Source organism: Haliotis rufescens, unplaced genomic scaffold (assembly GCF_023055435.1).
Source record: "Haliotis rufescens isolate VD_foot unplaced genomic scaffold, xgHalRufe1.0.p SCAF_62, whole genome shotgun sequence".
Classification (NCBI taxonomy): Eukaryota; Metazoa; Mollusca; class Gastropoda; order Lepetellida; family Haliotidae; genus Haliotis; species Haliotis rufescens.
Window position 1 is genome coordinate 936,898 of NW_025964353.1, and position 17,771 is coordinate 954,668.

Genomic DNA, 17,771 nt, shown 5'->3' on the forward strand with positions numbered 1-17,771 from the left:
GATTGGATAACCTCGAACAGTCAACCAATCAACATAAATGTAACGGAATTCAGTCGTGGCAATGGTCATATGACATCAAGATGGCGGACCCTAGCAGTACAGCGCCAGTGCGTCCAGCTTCAAGTCAGCCAAGTTCAGCAACAACAACAGATACTTCTGCGATCTACTATGACATTTCACCAACCATTGTACGTGTATTCATTTTAATTGTCTATTTTCCCTGTCATATTACCCTGTGACTATGTATCATTCCCCATGCACATGACCGGTGTTCATTACGTCTGTCACGCGCTTTCAGAGATTATTAGGCGCTTCAATTGATATTGAGTTTTGAAATATTGCTTTTGCTCTCGATTTGTTTTTCTAAATTGTTTTCAGATGTGTTCCGTAATTGCTTAATACTGTGGTGCAGGCATTCTTATTTAAATGAGTAGTTTTTCTTTATTTTTTTTCTTTAGGCCTAGATATATCCACGTTTGTTTGGACAAATTATTGTTATTTTAAACAAAAATCTTAAATATCTTAAATTTCTGATATTTTATTGTTGATTTTTTAAAATATTTTTATCTTATTTTTTGGTGAATATGCTTTGAATACCTATTACCGTATTCGACGTAATAAGCGCCAAGGGCGCTCTCAAAATTAGAAATAGGGGGCTCTTATTTGAATAACACGTACGTATTATACACGAATGAATAAGTGTTGTGTACATTGATCAATCGGAAGGGGTGCTAATTGGTATTGTTCACTAGCCAATATATTAGCAAATATCGCCGTGGGCGCTTATTAGAGCAGGGTGCTTATTACGTCGAATACGGTAATTTCTTTTACTTGGCACTATACTTATGTAAATAATGAACTTTTATTAGTAAAATATGCATATCCCGGATATTTAGATAAAATAAATGACAAGTACCACGATACCCAGATACGTTTCTGTATTCTATATTTTGGCTAGGGTACATTTCTGGGCAACAATGCAGTTTACCAGGCGCAGCCCAAGCGCCTCCATCCACTTAATTACCATGCTATAGTGCGACCACTGTCTCGCTATACCGTTACCGTGGCTCATGCTCCAGTGGCTCTCGCTTTATGATCCAAGACCCCTTTTTCGGTCTTAGGGAAACTGACACGCCTTTACAATCAAACATCCCTTTTCAGTCTCAGGGAAACTGACACTCCTTACGATCCAACACCCCTTTTCCCTCTTTAGGGTTAGCCATAAATTCTCACCTTTTCAAAGCGTTATCCTAGTAATCTGATTAGGGTAATCACACGAGTGATGCAATCGAATGTGGTGTGAAACATTTTGTCATACACCATAGCGTTGCTCGATTGGTTCGTCATGTTGATATAAACAATGGCGGGTGTGGCTTCAAGAAAAGATGAATGGGATGGCAGAGCGTGACGTCACACGCATGCGCAAGTCATTGTTTACTTCCTTGCGCATGCATGTTCAGGGGGTGCTTATGACCCGTTAAACGAGCACTGATTACATGTGATAGCGCTCATGGTCCAGAGGTAGAGCATCGGCCAATTAATACATTAATTAGCCAAGCCGGTGAGCTGGCGAAGCACGTTGGATCTGAAAAAGTGCGCCCCGTAAAGTTCACTACTACCCATTTCTGTATACAGAAACATACCTGGGGTACATATCTGTACCCATGCCAACAAAAAAACACCTTCTGCCCTACTTTTCCAAGGTAGGTGTTTAGCCTATAAGTAGGATGGCGTAAAAGGATCACATGTCAAGACTATCTCAATGCATCAATGTGAAAATATCTAAATGAAAAAGAAAAGTTGTTATTGTAAGTCCTACAATTATTACAGTTGCAGTTCTTTAATAAAAAAATCAAGATTTTTCTAATGTTTATAGACAATAAACTTTTCCAATTTGAATTTTCAGTTATGAACTAAATCTTGTTAAAATGCTGACAAAAGTCACATTGATCAAATGTTTTCTACACTAGCAAAGCAATTTTGACATCTGTTGCCATGAATTCTATCACTTCTAACTATATATAGACAGAACCAAACATAAAACATATTGATCCATACTTCAAGCTGTTGCTAATGGTTATGCTAGACCTACATATTTGGTTTATAGGAAATTCATTTTACTAGAGGTCTGGAATATTTTTATCCATACCATTATCATGTTCCCAATTGTTCACCTGGCTGAAAGTCAAGTGAGCATATGTCATGGCTTGTTTGTCTTGTGTCCAGCGTGTGTTTGTCCGGCGTAAGCATCTTCTCCTCAGAAACCACTGGACAAATGAAGCAGAACCTTACAAACGTGTTCCCACAAATGATGACACCTTAAATAAATTTGTTTAAAGGTTGAAATCCAGTTTTTAATATGGCTGCCATGGCCTATTTATGGCCATTATTCCACCATTTCAAATGTGGTATGTATTAGTAGTAGGACTCAACATACTGGTATCTGTTCTGTCTTTTGTGATATTTCAAATTTTCCAAGCTACATATACTTTGCACTTTGACAATTCTCCCAAATTCTCTCCAAATGCATTTCCTCTCACTGAAGGTGTACACATCATCTCCTCAGATGCCACTCAGCAGCCATGTTGAACAAGCAATTTACAGCAATTATGTAGCTATTCTTGTGCAAAGTTACTGTTGAAATTGATGTTTCCAAATGGTTAAGTGTGCCTCATTTCTAAGCTTGTTTTAAGAAGTACCAGTTCTGTATTCCTTAAAAGATGTACAGGCGGTGCGATCATCCAAGACAATGTAATCTGCTAAGCAGAGTTGTGTCCCTTAGTTGTACCAGAATCTGAAGATTTTGTATTCAAATCCCCAGATTTGTCATTGTTTTCCAAATCTTTGGATTTCACCAAACTGTCAAAATCCTTGTTAATCTGCATTGCTTATATAACTGAAATACTCTTAAAACAGTGTAACACCTCTCTCACTCATTCCCTTTGTGCATCGTGATTGAAAAATGGGTAAAAAACTACCAGGGGGAACTATACAGTGATAATAACAAATGTTGTTAACTCCTACAACGATACAAACCTCAAAGACATCCTATTCTACTCAATCTATCAACACATGATTAAGCAGTCAAATATGCTTATGCTTTTGGTGCTTATGAGGTATTATGCTTAGCTCCGTCTCTACATCATTGTTGCACACCATTGATACAAATGAATGAAATAAATAGCAGACATGGAGTTGGTGGTGTATGGCTATAACCAGACATATGTGGTGGCATAAAACTTCATTCAGTGAATTAGTTGCTGGCGATCTATAGCCCGTTTTTATAATGTCAAGTTTTGTATCGTGCTATTGATTTTATGATTACATACTAGTTTTAACTTTATTTCTGTGATAAGTCTAGTTATTTTACTGTCCCTCGTTGGCAGTTTTTTATATAAGCTTCAATATATGTATTATATTTAACCATTGATAGTCACGATATGGCTGAAATATTGCCGATGTGACTTAAAATTTTAACTCACTCACTCACTCACTCATTCACTGAATTTCAACTTATGTATCCTTCGGTTCATCTGGAAATAGAAAAAAATTATGCTTTGGCAGTTTTACCCCAAAAAGTATATCATGAACAAAATATTGATACTCTGATATATTGTTACCGATTTGATTTTAATGATAAATTACGACATTTCAATCAGTTTCTATGGCAAAATTAAAACATTTCTGTCTGGAAAATTTGCTTCATTGATGCTGCTTATTGATTCCGTGTCACTGTATAGATTCCCCATGCTTGTCGTAAGAGGCGACTAACAGGATCGGGTGGTCAGGCTTGCTGATTTGGTTGATGCATGTCATCACATCCGAATTGCATAGATCGATGCTCATGATGTCAATCACTGGATTGTCTGGTCCAGTCTTGATTATTTACACACCGCCGTCATCTAGCTTGAATATTGCTGAGTGTGACGTTAAACAACACACAAACAAAGCATAGATTCAGTTCATGGTATTGTTCATTGATGATGGCTTGATGGGAACTGAAAGGTGTATCCAGCATCAGGGAGACAAATGAACATAGTGTTGGTAAGTATGTGCCGGCTATCAACTATAGCAATTGATCATCGATTCCCTGAATCAATTAGGGGGAAATAGAAAAAGGTCACAGTTACTGAATTATTATTTAAATTTATTGTGGTATATGCCATGATAAACGTTTTGTTTTGAGATTGGGTTGTCAGAGCTTGCTTCGTGTCCTCTTCTTAAGCAGTTCAACACATCACAAAACTCATAAACCAATATTTCTTTGTATACACATCAGTCATGCATGTACTGGAGTAAGAATTTTCTTACTTTTAATTTTTTTTCTGTTTCCAAGGTAACAAGTTAGAATTAGGTTCAAAGAGGGTAAGGTGAATTTCCAGAGTATACATAAAGAAGAGTTCATTATTTCTGTGAAAAACAATTCTTGTTTTACTTATTTCAACTCACCTCACCATTTGTGATAATTTGATTTTGATTTCAACCCTACAGTATTTGTTCTATAATATAATATCCAAACTACATGTGAACTACAGAGCCTAATGCGATATCAACTGGCAGCAAATGTTCCAGATGCTGAGTTTTGATGTTTTACATTCATCTATAGTGTACCGGTACTTGTGTATTTAACTAATTATGATCTATCTTCTTTCATTGTAGGTGTTTCTGGTCCGAATGTTCAATGTCATCGTGCTGCTCATGGTTGGGGTAAGATTTGATGTCCAAGAGAAACTATCTCAGTAAAATATTAGCCAATGACTTCGAAAATAAAATAATCACTCTCTGTGAATATGAAGATCAGAACTGATCACTTCACAGGGATTTATCCAGACCTGCTCAGAGACCAATATTGAGCCCCAAGTCTCCAAATATCAACAAATTCTGACACATATGATCTGGGTGTTTTATGACAATGTGGACAGTGTTTTTCTAGACCTGCTCTGATATTCAGCCACAAGTCTATAGCAAACGTCATTCAGAATTTCCAAATTGTAATTATGCACATTTCCCAATTCATGCAACAACTAATAAATACTTTTATGGCTGTGTAGAGGTAGCCTGTATGTGTATATATATTCATGACATGCTCCATTTGAGGAAGACTGCAAATATTGTGATGTAAATTATGATATTTCATTAAACAAGAATAATTCAGAAATCATGTTACACAGTGATCCTGGTTGTGGTTATGGGAAATTTGTAATTCCAGTTTGGCAATTTTTACTGACAGTTGCTGCAGACTTGGGGCCAAATCAGCATCTGACCAGGTCTAGATAAATCCCCGGAACTGTAACAATGATATGTCTTGAGCAATGGTTTTTTTTCTGTTTGTTGTTAAACGCCACACTCAGCAATATTCCAGCTATATGGCGGCGGTCTGTAATTAATTGAGTCTGGACCAGATGATCCAGTGATTCACATCATGAGCATCGCGATCCATGCAATTGGGATACGATGACATGCATCAACCAAGTCAGCAAGCCTGACCACCCAATCCCATTCCTCTAACCACAAGCATAGTTGCCTATTACAGCAAGCGTAGTCGCCTTTTTTTGGCAAGCATGGGTTTCTGAAGACCTATTCTACCCCGGATCTTCACGGGTCCTTGAGCAATGCCTCAAGGTGGTGGTTGTGTATGACAGTGAAAGTAATTGAATTTGGTATATGTTTATGGTTTACCCAATTCAATGTCAAAAGATATTTTCTAAGTTAACAATATCGCCTTCAGGGTAGGAGAGTTCCAATATAGTTATGGTATTACTGTTTATACATTACCCTGTTTGTTAGAGCTCTGTATTTTTCCCCAACAGATTGCGTTTATCCTGTGCCTTATACAAGCAAACACAACCAATAAGTCCTACTATCTGTTGGCCTGCAATACTGTCAGTAAGTAATCTACTAATGACACTGAAATACAAGGTGAAATAATAGTGAAAATATTGTGGTATCATCTTTCACCTTTGGTCACACGCACTGACAGAAGTTGTTTGTTGTTAATGCCGTATCTCCTGGGGCAGGTTTTCTCACATTGCTCACCGAACCAGTAATCATAATTGTAACGGGAACAAGCAGACACATGAACCTTCCTAGTTTGTTTTATGTTGCGCCGCGATCAGCAATATTACAGCTATATGACGGCGGTCTGTAAATGATAAAAATCTAGACCAGCAAATACAATCATGAGCATCGATCTACACAATTGGGATACGATGACATGAGGTGAGGTGAGGTGAAATTGGGTTTAACATCGCGTCCAAGATTATTGCACTTATATAGCGACGTGCATGCACGTGTATGTGTGTGTGTAGCTGCTTGTACTAGTCCGGACTGATGCCGATTTATAGTGCTAGCTCACTGAGATACCATGCCGCAGTTTAACATGAATACCCCACTCAGACACAGTATACTGACTCCGAGCCGACCAGTCCTTGTTTTAGCCCCTTAATGTCGAGCGCCAGACAGGGTAACAACAAGTACAATCTTTTAACGTCTTTTTGTATGACGCGGCCGGGGATCGAACCCCGGACCTTCCGCTCTCCGGGCGGACGCTGTTCCACTAGACCACGGAGGCGGTCACGATGACATGAAACAACAAAGTCAGCGAGCCTGACCACCCGATCCCGTTAGTCGCCTCTTACGACAAGCATGGGTTGCTGAAGACCTATATTCTAACCCAGATCTTCAGTGCCACGTGTTTCAGTCGTCCATTTGAGTATCATTGTCATCTATGACTTGTAATTGCATGAGACAGCCTGACTGGTTCACTGGCTGTAGTAGGTCTTTCTTTGTATCACTTTATTTGTATCACACTGATACACATCTTCCCGAGTCAAGGGAGTTAACCAACTGTAAAAGTCCAGTTTCCACACTTGCCGATCTAGACTAGAATTATGGAGTTATATGTTGGCTGCATTAACGAGGCTATGCATATTCAAATCAAAATCTCGCAATGAAATCAATATCCGGTTTCGTAAGCTGCCGTGCACATTTCAGTCAATTGGAGGATTTGTAAAGCATGTGTACCGTCCACTCGGCATCAACAGATATTTTCCACATCTTTTCATGTTTATAAACAAGGTACTGACACGATTTGATGCACTTCGCGAAGTAAGACCCCCGTTTTATTGCAATACTGATCTTGATTATCAGTCAGATCGTCTTTACTGGGCGCCACCATTTTGCTTGAAGCAAATGCAAGTGATATGATAGGTGGAATCTGATTGGTCAATTAGGGACATACAAGGGACATCACTCATAATAGCCGCTTCAATTCAAGCCTAGTTTGGCAAGGTGGAAACAGGACTTTTATGGTCAGTTATCTCCCTTGCCTCGGGAATTCCGCGGATACACTATTGTAATCACTCATTTCTTATATTTCAGTCAGCAGTTTTGTTGGAGTCGTAGTGGTAAGTTTGTGATATTTGCATTGCGAGAAACTATTTATTTCCAAACAAACAACCTTGAAATACAACATGTACCAGTTGTAACACAATAACAAACAAGACACAATATTTAGCAAGATCATTTGCATACATGGTATAAGGAATGTATTACGTGTACCTTTTGTCCTCTCCTCACGTCCAAAATATGTTACTGACTTTTTAAAAAAGTTATGGAAAATGCCTTATGTTCCTATTATTGATTTCAATAATATTACATTATTAAAACATTTAGTCTCCAAAGTTTTAGTGTTATATAAAGTCTGTTTTCCAATTTCTGACATTTGATAACAATACAGCTGGTCCAAGACCCTTTGGTTTACCAGACATACAATGTAGTACATGTCAAAAGTCTGCTATGTAAGATTATCATCTTCAGGTCAGTGTCCTCTCATATTTGGATCATCTATAGCACATACTCTAAGTGCCTGTGTTTTATCTCTGTCAGTCTTATCACTTAAACTGATAGGATATAATATTCATGCAGCTGATTTCTTACTTCTTTTTCAGAATTGGTGGTATCGAAATGGAGACTTAGTAAGTATCTTTCTCCTCACCTTTGTGTATATTATTTTAGGTTAGGTATGTTAACTGAGGAATATATAGTCAAGTCCTGTACATCTGACATGGTTGGTTGCATATGGTTAAGTCCTATTAACGAGTATGTCGGATAAACGAAATTTAAGTAGTATCAACGTTCATGATCTAAAATCGGGCAACTACACGACAGGTAATATACAATCACGTTGTAATAATAAAAATGAAAAATGAAATAATCCTATTGTTATGTTACAATGTTAGCGGAATATTTTTTCTAATCATGCAACCTCTAAAGCTCAACACAAGACTGCTGTTACGGGCTGTATGACTGACTCGAAATACTTTAATAAGCTAAGACTTGACATGTAATGGGATGTTCTAAGCGGTAGTGAGAATTTGTATCTGTTTTGTTTATTTAAAGTATTAATTGTTTATTGTTAAGCAAGTTTATCTCTGCAGCCATTGTAATATGCAACTACCAGCTGACTCGTCTCGCATCAAAACACGGAGCTGTGTACTCGCAGGCAGATGACAACGGAGTGTGTCGGTTTAACGAGACTGATTAATGAGTGATTTCGATAATTTGTTACGAATTAGGTGTGTCAGAGTCGGAGTACGTGCCTTTCCGATTAACGGGTCTAAATAGCACTGATTTAATTAGTTCCCATGATTAGTGTCGGATAAAGCCGATTGTCGGATTAACGAGTGTACGATTAACGAGACTTGACTGTACTTGGAAACGTGTACAGAGTGAAACCTTGCGAACTTGATCTTCAGTATCCCTTATGGTCCAGGGAGTATCCTTCTGTATTTATCTAGCTTCTTTTACTCCGCTTATGTTGGAAGTCAGATGAGTCGGCCAAGGTTGTGCTGAACAATAAATACATGTACACAGGTCCTGTACACACCAATAATGAGAATCAATGCAAATAATATTTGCTGCGAATCCCATGGTATGCGGAACAGCATGGCTGTTTGAATCTAACTACAGTAAACTACATTTAAAACGAACACGCTTATAACGAGCTGACCGATATAACAAACTTACTTTTTAGTCCCGACCATTTGTTATGTAAATGCTGTATATATGCTTATAATGAACTACGGTTATTACGAACTAAAATTAGCACTCCCTTCAAGTTCGTGTTAACCATAGTTTACTGTAACTGTTTACTGTAATGCCTGTTATATTTAACTGACATTTCTGATTAGTTCTGACTGTCAGATTTCCTTCACATGATCACTAAGTTTTGTTTCAAGCAAAGAAATCACTTAGTTTATTGACACAGAGATGAGAGCTTTTGTAATATTACGATGTCATTATAATTCTTGAACGTTAATTGTGCCAGCATGTAGAAGATATGTAGTTACCGTGGTCAACCTGGGCTCCCGTTTACATCCCTAGAGTTATCCCTACTGCTCACAGGATTAGAAATTGGCAGTAGTCCTGCAGTCCTTGCCAAACTGCCCAATAGTTAACGTATCATAAGGACTAGTAGAAATTTGCCATTTTGAAGGGTTTTGCTATATGTTATCATTATATGAACTAGTGGACAAAAAATGTTAGTTTCTACCACTGGTTCACAAACAGACAGACCCAGTGGGTGAAGCGCTGTTGAGTAGGTAATGTCCTTACAGGCTGCCATTGAACAAAGTGATCTTAAGGGCTAAGGTGATCGTAACTCCCGTACCTTCACATAGACCTACGACTGTCAAAGTGCTAAGGTTGTTTGTACAAAGGCACCCTGGTCCCTCATTTTTCTCTTCCCAAAGGCAAGGGAGGTTACTCACTATAAAAGTCCAGTTTCCACCCTTTCTGAACTAGGCTGAAGTTTCGGAGTTATGTTATGGTTGGACTAACAAGTCTATGCATAGTCCAATGAAAATCACGTGACGAAATCGACATCCTGTTCGTAAACTGCCATGCAAATTTAAGTCGATTGCAGGATTTGCAAAGCATTTGTACCTTCAACTCGGGGCTACAGATATTTTCCAAATCTTTTCATGTTTTTAATCAAGGTGCTCAAATAATTTGACCCATTTTATTAAAATATAGATCTTTGTTATCGATCAGACCACCTTGACTGGGCACCGCCATTTTATTCGATTCAAAGGCAAGTAATATAGGTGGAATCTGATTGGTCAATAGGAGAGCCATGGAAGGGACATAACTGGTAATAGCTAGTGGTGGCTGTACAATCGTGCCATGGAATTCCAGCCTAGTTTGGCAAGGGTGGAAACTCGACTTTTAAAGTCAGTTAAATCCATTACCTTAGAAAAAGGCTAATAATAACCACTTATGTAGTAAGTTGTTGCAAATGGCTTGCTTTACTTTCCATGTGTGTTTCAGGGCGTAGAGAAGTACTGGTACATTGTCTTGGTGGGCGTGGTCATTCTTATACAGACCATTACAACAGACATCTACGTGTTCCGTCCCGAACCTGCCGACATGTCTGGGCTGTCCACAGCTAAACCAGTTGTCAACGGAACAACGCGTGCCTATACATGGGTAACCATTTCCAACGTGACTTCCAACAAGTCTCTTGACGTCTATCACCACACTCTTCCTGCGGTGCCAGTGGTGCTTGATGCTTTCTAACTCTCTCTCTTTTCACCTGCATGGACAATTTTGGACTTGTTTGGTTTCATTGTTTTTAGAAGATTCAGTTTCTAGATGATTACATTTTGGAACAACATATCTACTCTTTAAAACTTATTTTCATCCAGCCTTCTTTTTTATTGAGATTTGTTCTTTTTTATTGAGATTTGTTTACCATGGATAAATTGACCATCACTGGAGCACAGTAGTCCATACAAGCCAGACAGGTACATATCAGACAAGTGCACTGGAAGTAGGGTAAAGTGTTTTGCTGTGTGATGAAAGAACAGGTTTCCTTGTCAATTATATTTTAAAGAAGCATTACTTCTAAAATTGTATGCAAAATATTTTAGGATTTTTGGGACATACGTGTGTATGTACATTTCATGAATTTTCTGAAAACAGTAACAAAATAATGGTCATTTCAAATCACAAATACGAGGGTAAACTGTGCTCAAAATGTTGATATTGCCGGAAACTGTATTGTATGCATTCATTTCGGCATGCCCCCATAGTCACCTAGAGGGCCTGTTTGCTCCAATGATTTGGTGAAATTGACTACTATTTGTTGCGAGTGCTGTGGAATGCGAAACAGCATGGCTGTATGAATCTAACTAGTTACAATTGTTACATGCCTGTTATATTTAACTGACATTTTTTATTCTGATAATTTCCGACTGTCAGATTTCCTTCAAGGTTTGTTTCAACCAAGGAAGTCACCTAGTTTATTGACACAGGGTTCAGAGCCTAGAGGGCTTGTTAGCTCCAGTGATTTGGCCAAACTGATAACTTGCAGGCAAGTACAGGAATGATTGACAAGTAATAACTAACGAGCACTCGCGTAGTGATTTTGGTACCCGTGAGAGCCCTACCTAGATATAGATGTGTGTGATGGAGCATACGCTGAATTCTAAACATAACAAAGTCACCTATTTCAGTGGAATGTTCTCGTATACTTCAGTATATCTGTCATCTGCTCGTCTGTTTCTTACTTAGTGTGCCTGGAGGACAGACTCTTTGCTAACACTCTTATTGCTTGCCTGTTGTATGTCTGTTTTGCAAATTGTCTTCTTGTTGTCAGTACAAATTATAGTTAGTATGCATGATAGCATAGAATATTATGTGACTGACTTGTTCTCAGCGATCCATATTCATAATTTTCGCCACTGTTTTGACTTTTACGCCCAATGGAATCTGTGAAATGAAATTCCAAATTATGTTTTCTATTCATCATTTCTATGTTTATGTTGAATATCACACTTCCATAGTGTTTAATGCATTCGCTCGCCCTGCCACGCCACAGTTTGATTCTGGTGTCTCCCAATGTGATCTGCCTGGAATATTGCCATAACATTGTTGAAAGTGGCAAAACTGTGTAAACCCCGCTCACTCCATGATGATCAGGGCTGTATTAAGGATGATGTTCACAAGTGACCAACACAGACCAATCACTGTTCTTTTCATTAATTACATGTATTTATTTCATTTATATGTATTTATCAACGTTTATTCAATAAACGAATGATATGGTGTTATGCCAAACAATCTTGAAACTTGTTGCAATGTCTTTTTGTAACATAATACTGTGTTTACAATGTGAAGCTGTAGCTATTGACCATTGTTGACTAAGAATTTATTTCAAATAGGGACAACAGAGAGCTTGAAATTTGGTGCTTCTTTGTCTCTGACTGTGACATAATATCTTTTTTTTATTTTTATTGATGAAATAAGAATCCTCAGCCATCAGTTCTGTTTAGAGATGACATCAGTCCTGAGTTGCCAGGGTTTAAACTTCCTTGGATATTTGAGTGCGGATTGCACGCTAATTAGAAGTATCTGATGCCTGAAGGCCACACTTAGAAATCCAATTTTAATATTAACAGTAACACCTAGTGACATTGTTCTCATGAGATCACCTCCAGGTTGTCATAAAGCCTTTTGGATTTTGTTTCCATGGATAATGGAGAGTGCTATTCTCTGGCGTTGGTGTTTAATGGTTAATAGTGAACCACAAATAAATGTGACAGACAAATCAAAGTGATTAACACGTGAACACGCTTCATGTACAGTACGATTCGCCCAAATATATTTGGTATACGTAATAAAATAGGGTATTATAAATCTCAGTGATAAAGAAGGGAGTAAACTTTCAAAATTACAACAACTTGTTATCTAGCCTTGGTGAAATTACATTTTACCTTCACCGAGTTTGATGATGGATCAAGACTATTTCCACTATACCTCAAAAGGGAACACTAAAACATATTAACGTGTGCCCCATGCCACACTTAAACATATTAACGTGTGCCCCATGCCATACTTACTTCAAGAACATGAGTATGAGACATCTAGTATGATGGCATGTATGCATTTCTGCACTGTCACTAATCAACTCTCCTCAAAATGCTATTGTTACTTATGATGTTCCACTTGAATGCTCTGCTTTTATTGCTGTCTATTGGTGTCCACCCACTTCGCCTAATTTTCACCTATGAGAGAGATACAAGTTATAACGCTAGGAGGGTTTTCTGTGCTTGATTTGGTTTGTACAATACAAACAATCTCAGTGTACACTTAGCATTATTTACCACGTTACCATACAATCCTTTTCCTATTAATGTGGTCAACTTGATCCAGGGGAAGAGATTTGATTCTGCGGACCAGTTGTCGAAATGACATTCGCCATTCTAGAAAATGTCATACACTAACAGAAATAATATGCTTCTAAATATTTCTGTTTCCTGCTCAGAAATGAAGTACATCTCTCTTACCTGAAGTATTGTTGGTACTATTTAAGTTGGAGAAATGAGATTTTTCACACTGATATTGCTGGTCATGATATTAAATGAGTTCGAAAATTGGGGTCTAAATTTATTTTCACAGAGTTATGGCCCTTGCTCTGTGCTTTTCAACTTAGTGTGTAACATGGGGACAGGTTTTCTCAGAAACTACTGAAGTTACATGAATGAAAGTTTCATGCTTATCTAAGAGATTCTTGTCAAGACTTGTCAATATTCTAATGCACCCTATGGCGGGGGATAGTGACAACGCTGTTGTCTTGTTTATGAATGTAGTCAGTCATTACTGTGTGGTAGGCTATGTTCTTTAAGTCATCAGTAGAATAAATAAACAGCAGATGTCAGAATTATAAAATCACCCCTGTCTAATTATTTGGCCTGCTGTAGTGAAGCGCTGTGGTCCAGTGATCACAGATTTTAGGCGATCTGGGTTCTATATGAATTGGGTGATGGGGTCTGTAATTAGGCAGGAAAATTAGGCGATGTGGCTATTTGGTCGCGCTATTCTTTTGTTGCTGGTTGTTATAGAAAGCTGGAATGCACTAACCGATTGCTTTTTGAATGCTGTAGGTTCTGCCCTGGTAGAGGTATGCCTTCTGTTTTCTTCAATTTTAATCTCAACATTTCATTTTTCATGTTCTTCGTAAATTTAAGTCATTAATTCTGAGCTGAATGTCATATTCCTCTTCTGAAATAAACCATCTAACTGAATAACTTTGGGTTTTACTTATATATCATATCATGTAATTACATTGCAACAACAAATTGATGATAGTTGTTTTCTTGCTTCAGACATGATCAAGCATATGACCTTGGGAGCCTGAAGTATTGGACCTACATCTGTGTGATATGTTGCCTTGCCACTGCATGAGAAGTCCGCAGCTGCTTGACTGTGGAATATGACGAGTTCATAACAAGAGACGTGCTATACATGCAACATACATGATGAAACAACATAAAGCAATATTTTATTAAACGTCAAGTTATTATGTATAGCAAACTACATGACATGACTTATATGCATGTGTCGTAAAACAATATGAGGCAAATCTTTGATAGGTATTGAGACATTGGTAGTTTACAGAGGCTCAAGGTGAAGGGATTCCCCCTGATGAAGGTGTAAGGAGGAGCCTTGAGAGGAATACAAAAGTGGAAATCTAGAAGTCTTGTGTCTAGGAATATGGAACAGTATATCACAAAACAACATGAAGTTGCCAAACTCACATTTTCTCCTGTTGGTTCATTGAAACAGTTTGTTTATTTGCTCTGGTATGTTGTGTGTAGCATTAGGTGGAATGGTTAATTAATACTTGGTATGTACATGTCTGTGAATAACTTTGTTCATTCCTATGATCATATTAGAAAGTGTGATGTTATGAAATATATTACCCTGCAAACTATGAAAGAAATCTACTTTTATAACTAAGTATCTAAATGAATCTTCTGTTGCACTAACATATCGCAACCACTCATCCAAGTTTCTGCAGATGCTCATTCTAAGTACATTCCAATTTCTTGTTGTGTGGTGGTGCATCTGCCTCCCTTGTGCATGTACAGTCACTATGGGACAGAAGGTTGCCCAGCATCAAGTGCTGGGTGGTATAACTATGAAAAATACTCAATACAGCTCATTAAATATACTGTTAGTTGGGGGAGGTGGGGTAGCCTAGTGGTTAAAACGTTCACTCATTACACCGAAGGCTAGGTTCGATTCTCCACATGGATAAAAGTATGAAGCTCATTTCTGGGGTCCCCCGTCATGATATTCTGGAATATTGCTAAAAGCGGCGTAAAATCAAACTCGCTCAATCTCTACTGTTAGTGAGAACCTAGGAGGCTCAGTGGACATTGTTTCCCTGGTAACACTAGGTACAATCATAGCGAGTGAGTGAGTAAGGCAGCTTTCAATAGTATTTCAGTTATTTCAGAGAGTCAATTTTATACAGGAGGGAAAACCTGTGAGATATGTCTGTGCATTTTGTTGAACCCACAAGCACATGTGCCATGAATGATAATCAGGGTGAATGTGGGTTCGAACCTTGCGATTCTGTTGAGCCTAAAGGACACAGTACATCGGTTTGTGATGGCTTGGACAACAGGCCACCTGTGCCTGGTCTTAAGACACCATCATATCCCCTGAATAGTTTGATGCTATAGAGGCTGACTATGACTTTTTCTTGATATTTTCTCAAAACATTAACTTCTCCACTTACATGTTATATTGCCCATGAGGTTAGAAAGATCAATTAAATGTTGGCAATTGCTTTTAAGAGAATCTCACTAAAGTTCAATTAAAGCTCTTTGACAGAACAATTCAACATGACATCATCCATTTTTAGCGACTTCACAAATGGATAATATTATGTCATCTGAATAATAAGTTAATTTCAGCAAAGTAAATGTTGATTATGTTTCGTTTCTTGAAATGAGAATGAGTAAGATAGATTATCTTGTGAATGGTTGATGTGCATGTAAGTTCCTCCATAAAGGGTCTGAGCTTTCACTACGGGACAGATAATCTGTAAGTCCTAGTACATGTAGCTAGGTTATTCCCTGAATAATTCAGTTGGCAAATATAGTTTGATTTGTACATAGTCCATGGCATGAACTCACGAGGTAATACTACCAGTGTGGTTGATGTGGAATAATATAGAACTTCAAAGAATTTTATTGGTTATTGTGGCAATTGATCAGCTGAATATTTGGTGCTTCATATTTTGTTGTTTGTTGACCTGTTTTCATGTGTATTATTTGAAGTAAACAATATATTTGTAATTTACCATTTATTTATTTTCACTTTAGTCTTGCATTATGACAGTACCGACTGAACGGCTGAGCGAACAGTTGAGTTGTGATTATTTCAAGTCCTGAGGTCAACGCTATATGAGCAATATTCTGTGTGAGTTGCAACCCTTAATCATGTCAGGATCTGCATGATGTGGTTTCGAATCCCAGACTTTTCCTCATTTCCTTAGTCTATTGGCAACATGCTATTACTTGTGGGATTCATCAAACTTTACCCTGGACTCTGTGGGGATTCAGGTTTGAATAGGTACTCCGCAACCAATGTTTGTGATACAAGGCGACTAAATGGATTGGGATCAGACTTGGTGATTGCCTGTCCTCATAACCCCCACAGCATGGGACATTGCTCAAAATGCCAATCACTGGTTTGATCAATACACGATTATTTACAGGCTGCAGGGGTTTAGCATTAATGCTGTTGACTGTATATATTAAACAAACACATTGTGAAACAGTGGGTACGTTTACACACGCCTCATTTCACACAGTTTACTGTCACTAACATATGTCACAAGGAGTGTATCGAACAAGCTGCTGAAGTCTTACTGTAAAGAACTATGTCGTATCCAGGATTATTCTGTGGCAAATTGTCTCTGGTCCCTCCACGGGATTCAATATTACCAATACATCCTCAATTACTGGAGGTATCCTGATAGCATAATGACATGTTGTGCACCTAACTACAAATGATGTCACGATAACAGTTTCTATGCATTACATACAGCACTTTCCAGGCTTACAGGATGCATTTAAACCAAGTGACTAGGTATTTATTCTCTGTTGAAAATGGACAAAATTGACCAACACACTGTCATCAAGTAATTTAGTATCTCTAACTAAATCTCATCACCCCTGCATGTGGACATGGTGACTTCAGGGGATGATGTTCCTTCTTTTGCCACTGTTAGGCGGTGGGCAGCAGAGTTCAAGAGGGGAGAAGACAGCCTCGAAGATGATCCAAGATCAGAAAGAAATATGTTGATAAAATATATGATACGATTACGAATGATCGACGACTCACCCCGCGACAGTAGGCATCTCATGAGAGTTGAGAACATTTTGAGTAATGAACTGGGCATGACAATCGCTTCAGCACGCTGGTTACAAGGCTTCTGACTTGAGGTTCATCCTCTCTAGTGCGAATATATGTCGTTTTGAAACAGACCCGGCTGATTTTGTTGTTAGTGATTTGTAAGTATGGATGGGCCTTGGGTTCACAATTTAATCACTTAACTGTCAGAGACTAAACAACAGTCAAAGCAGCGGAAACATCTGACGTAACCTAAAAAGAAGGCAGTCTGTTCGATGGCTTCGGTTTTCATGGATTCCAAAGATGGACTACCTCCGGAAGGGTCAGACAAGTAATGAAAAATATTATGCTAATCTTCTTGGGCACCTGCGCGAGAATACCTAGGCCAACCGTCACCGAAAACTCACTGAATGTGTGTTGTTCCACCCGTGCATAAGTCTGCTGTCACCATGGCTGCAACGCATGACTGTAGCTTTGAACTCATTGATCATCTTCAATAAAGACAAGATTTGTCATCGTCAGATTTCCACCTCTTCCCAAATTTGCCAAACGCCTGGCAA

The 17,771-nt window shown here is 38.3% G+C and overlaps 1 protein-coding gene across 2 annotated transcripts; it reads left to right on the forward strand.

The window, feature by feature from the left end:
- The first annotated feature begins 43 nt into the window (after positions 1-43).
- On the forward strand, positions 44-16,151 carry LOC124110856. Of its 2 annotated transcripts, XM_046470321.2 has the most exons (7): positions 44-188; positions 4,660-4,707; positions 5,811-5,886; positions 7,381-7,406; positions 7,950-7,976; positions 10,330-10,488; positions 14,169-16,151. In XM_046470321.2, the coding sequence occupies exons 1-7, from the start codon at positions 81-83 to the stop codon at positions 14,172-14,174; spliced, it is 450 nt and encodes a 149-aa protein (XP_046326277.1). In that variant the 5' UTR covers positions 44-80; the 3' UTR covers positions 14,175-16,151. The 2 variants fall into 2 exon arrangements, with proteins under 2 accessions (XP_046326277.1, XP_046326276.1); XM_046470320.2 differs by lacking the exon at positions 14,169-16,151 and having other exon boundaries at positions 10,330-12,131.
- The last annotated feature ends 1,620 nt before the right edge of the window (positions 16,152-17,771 follow it).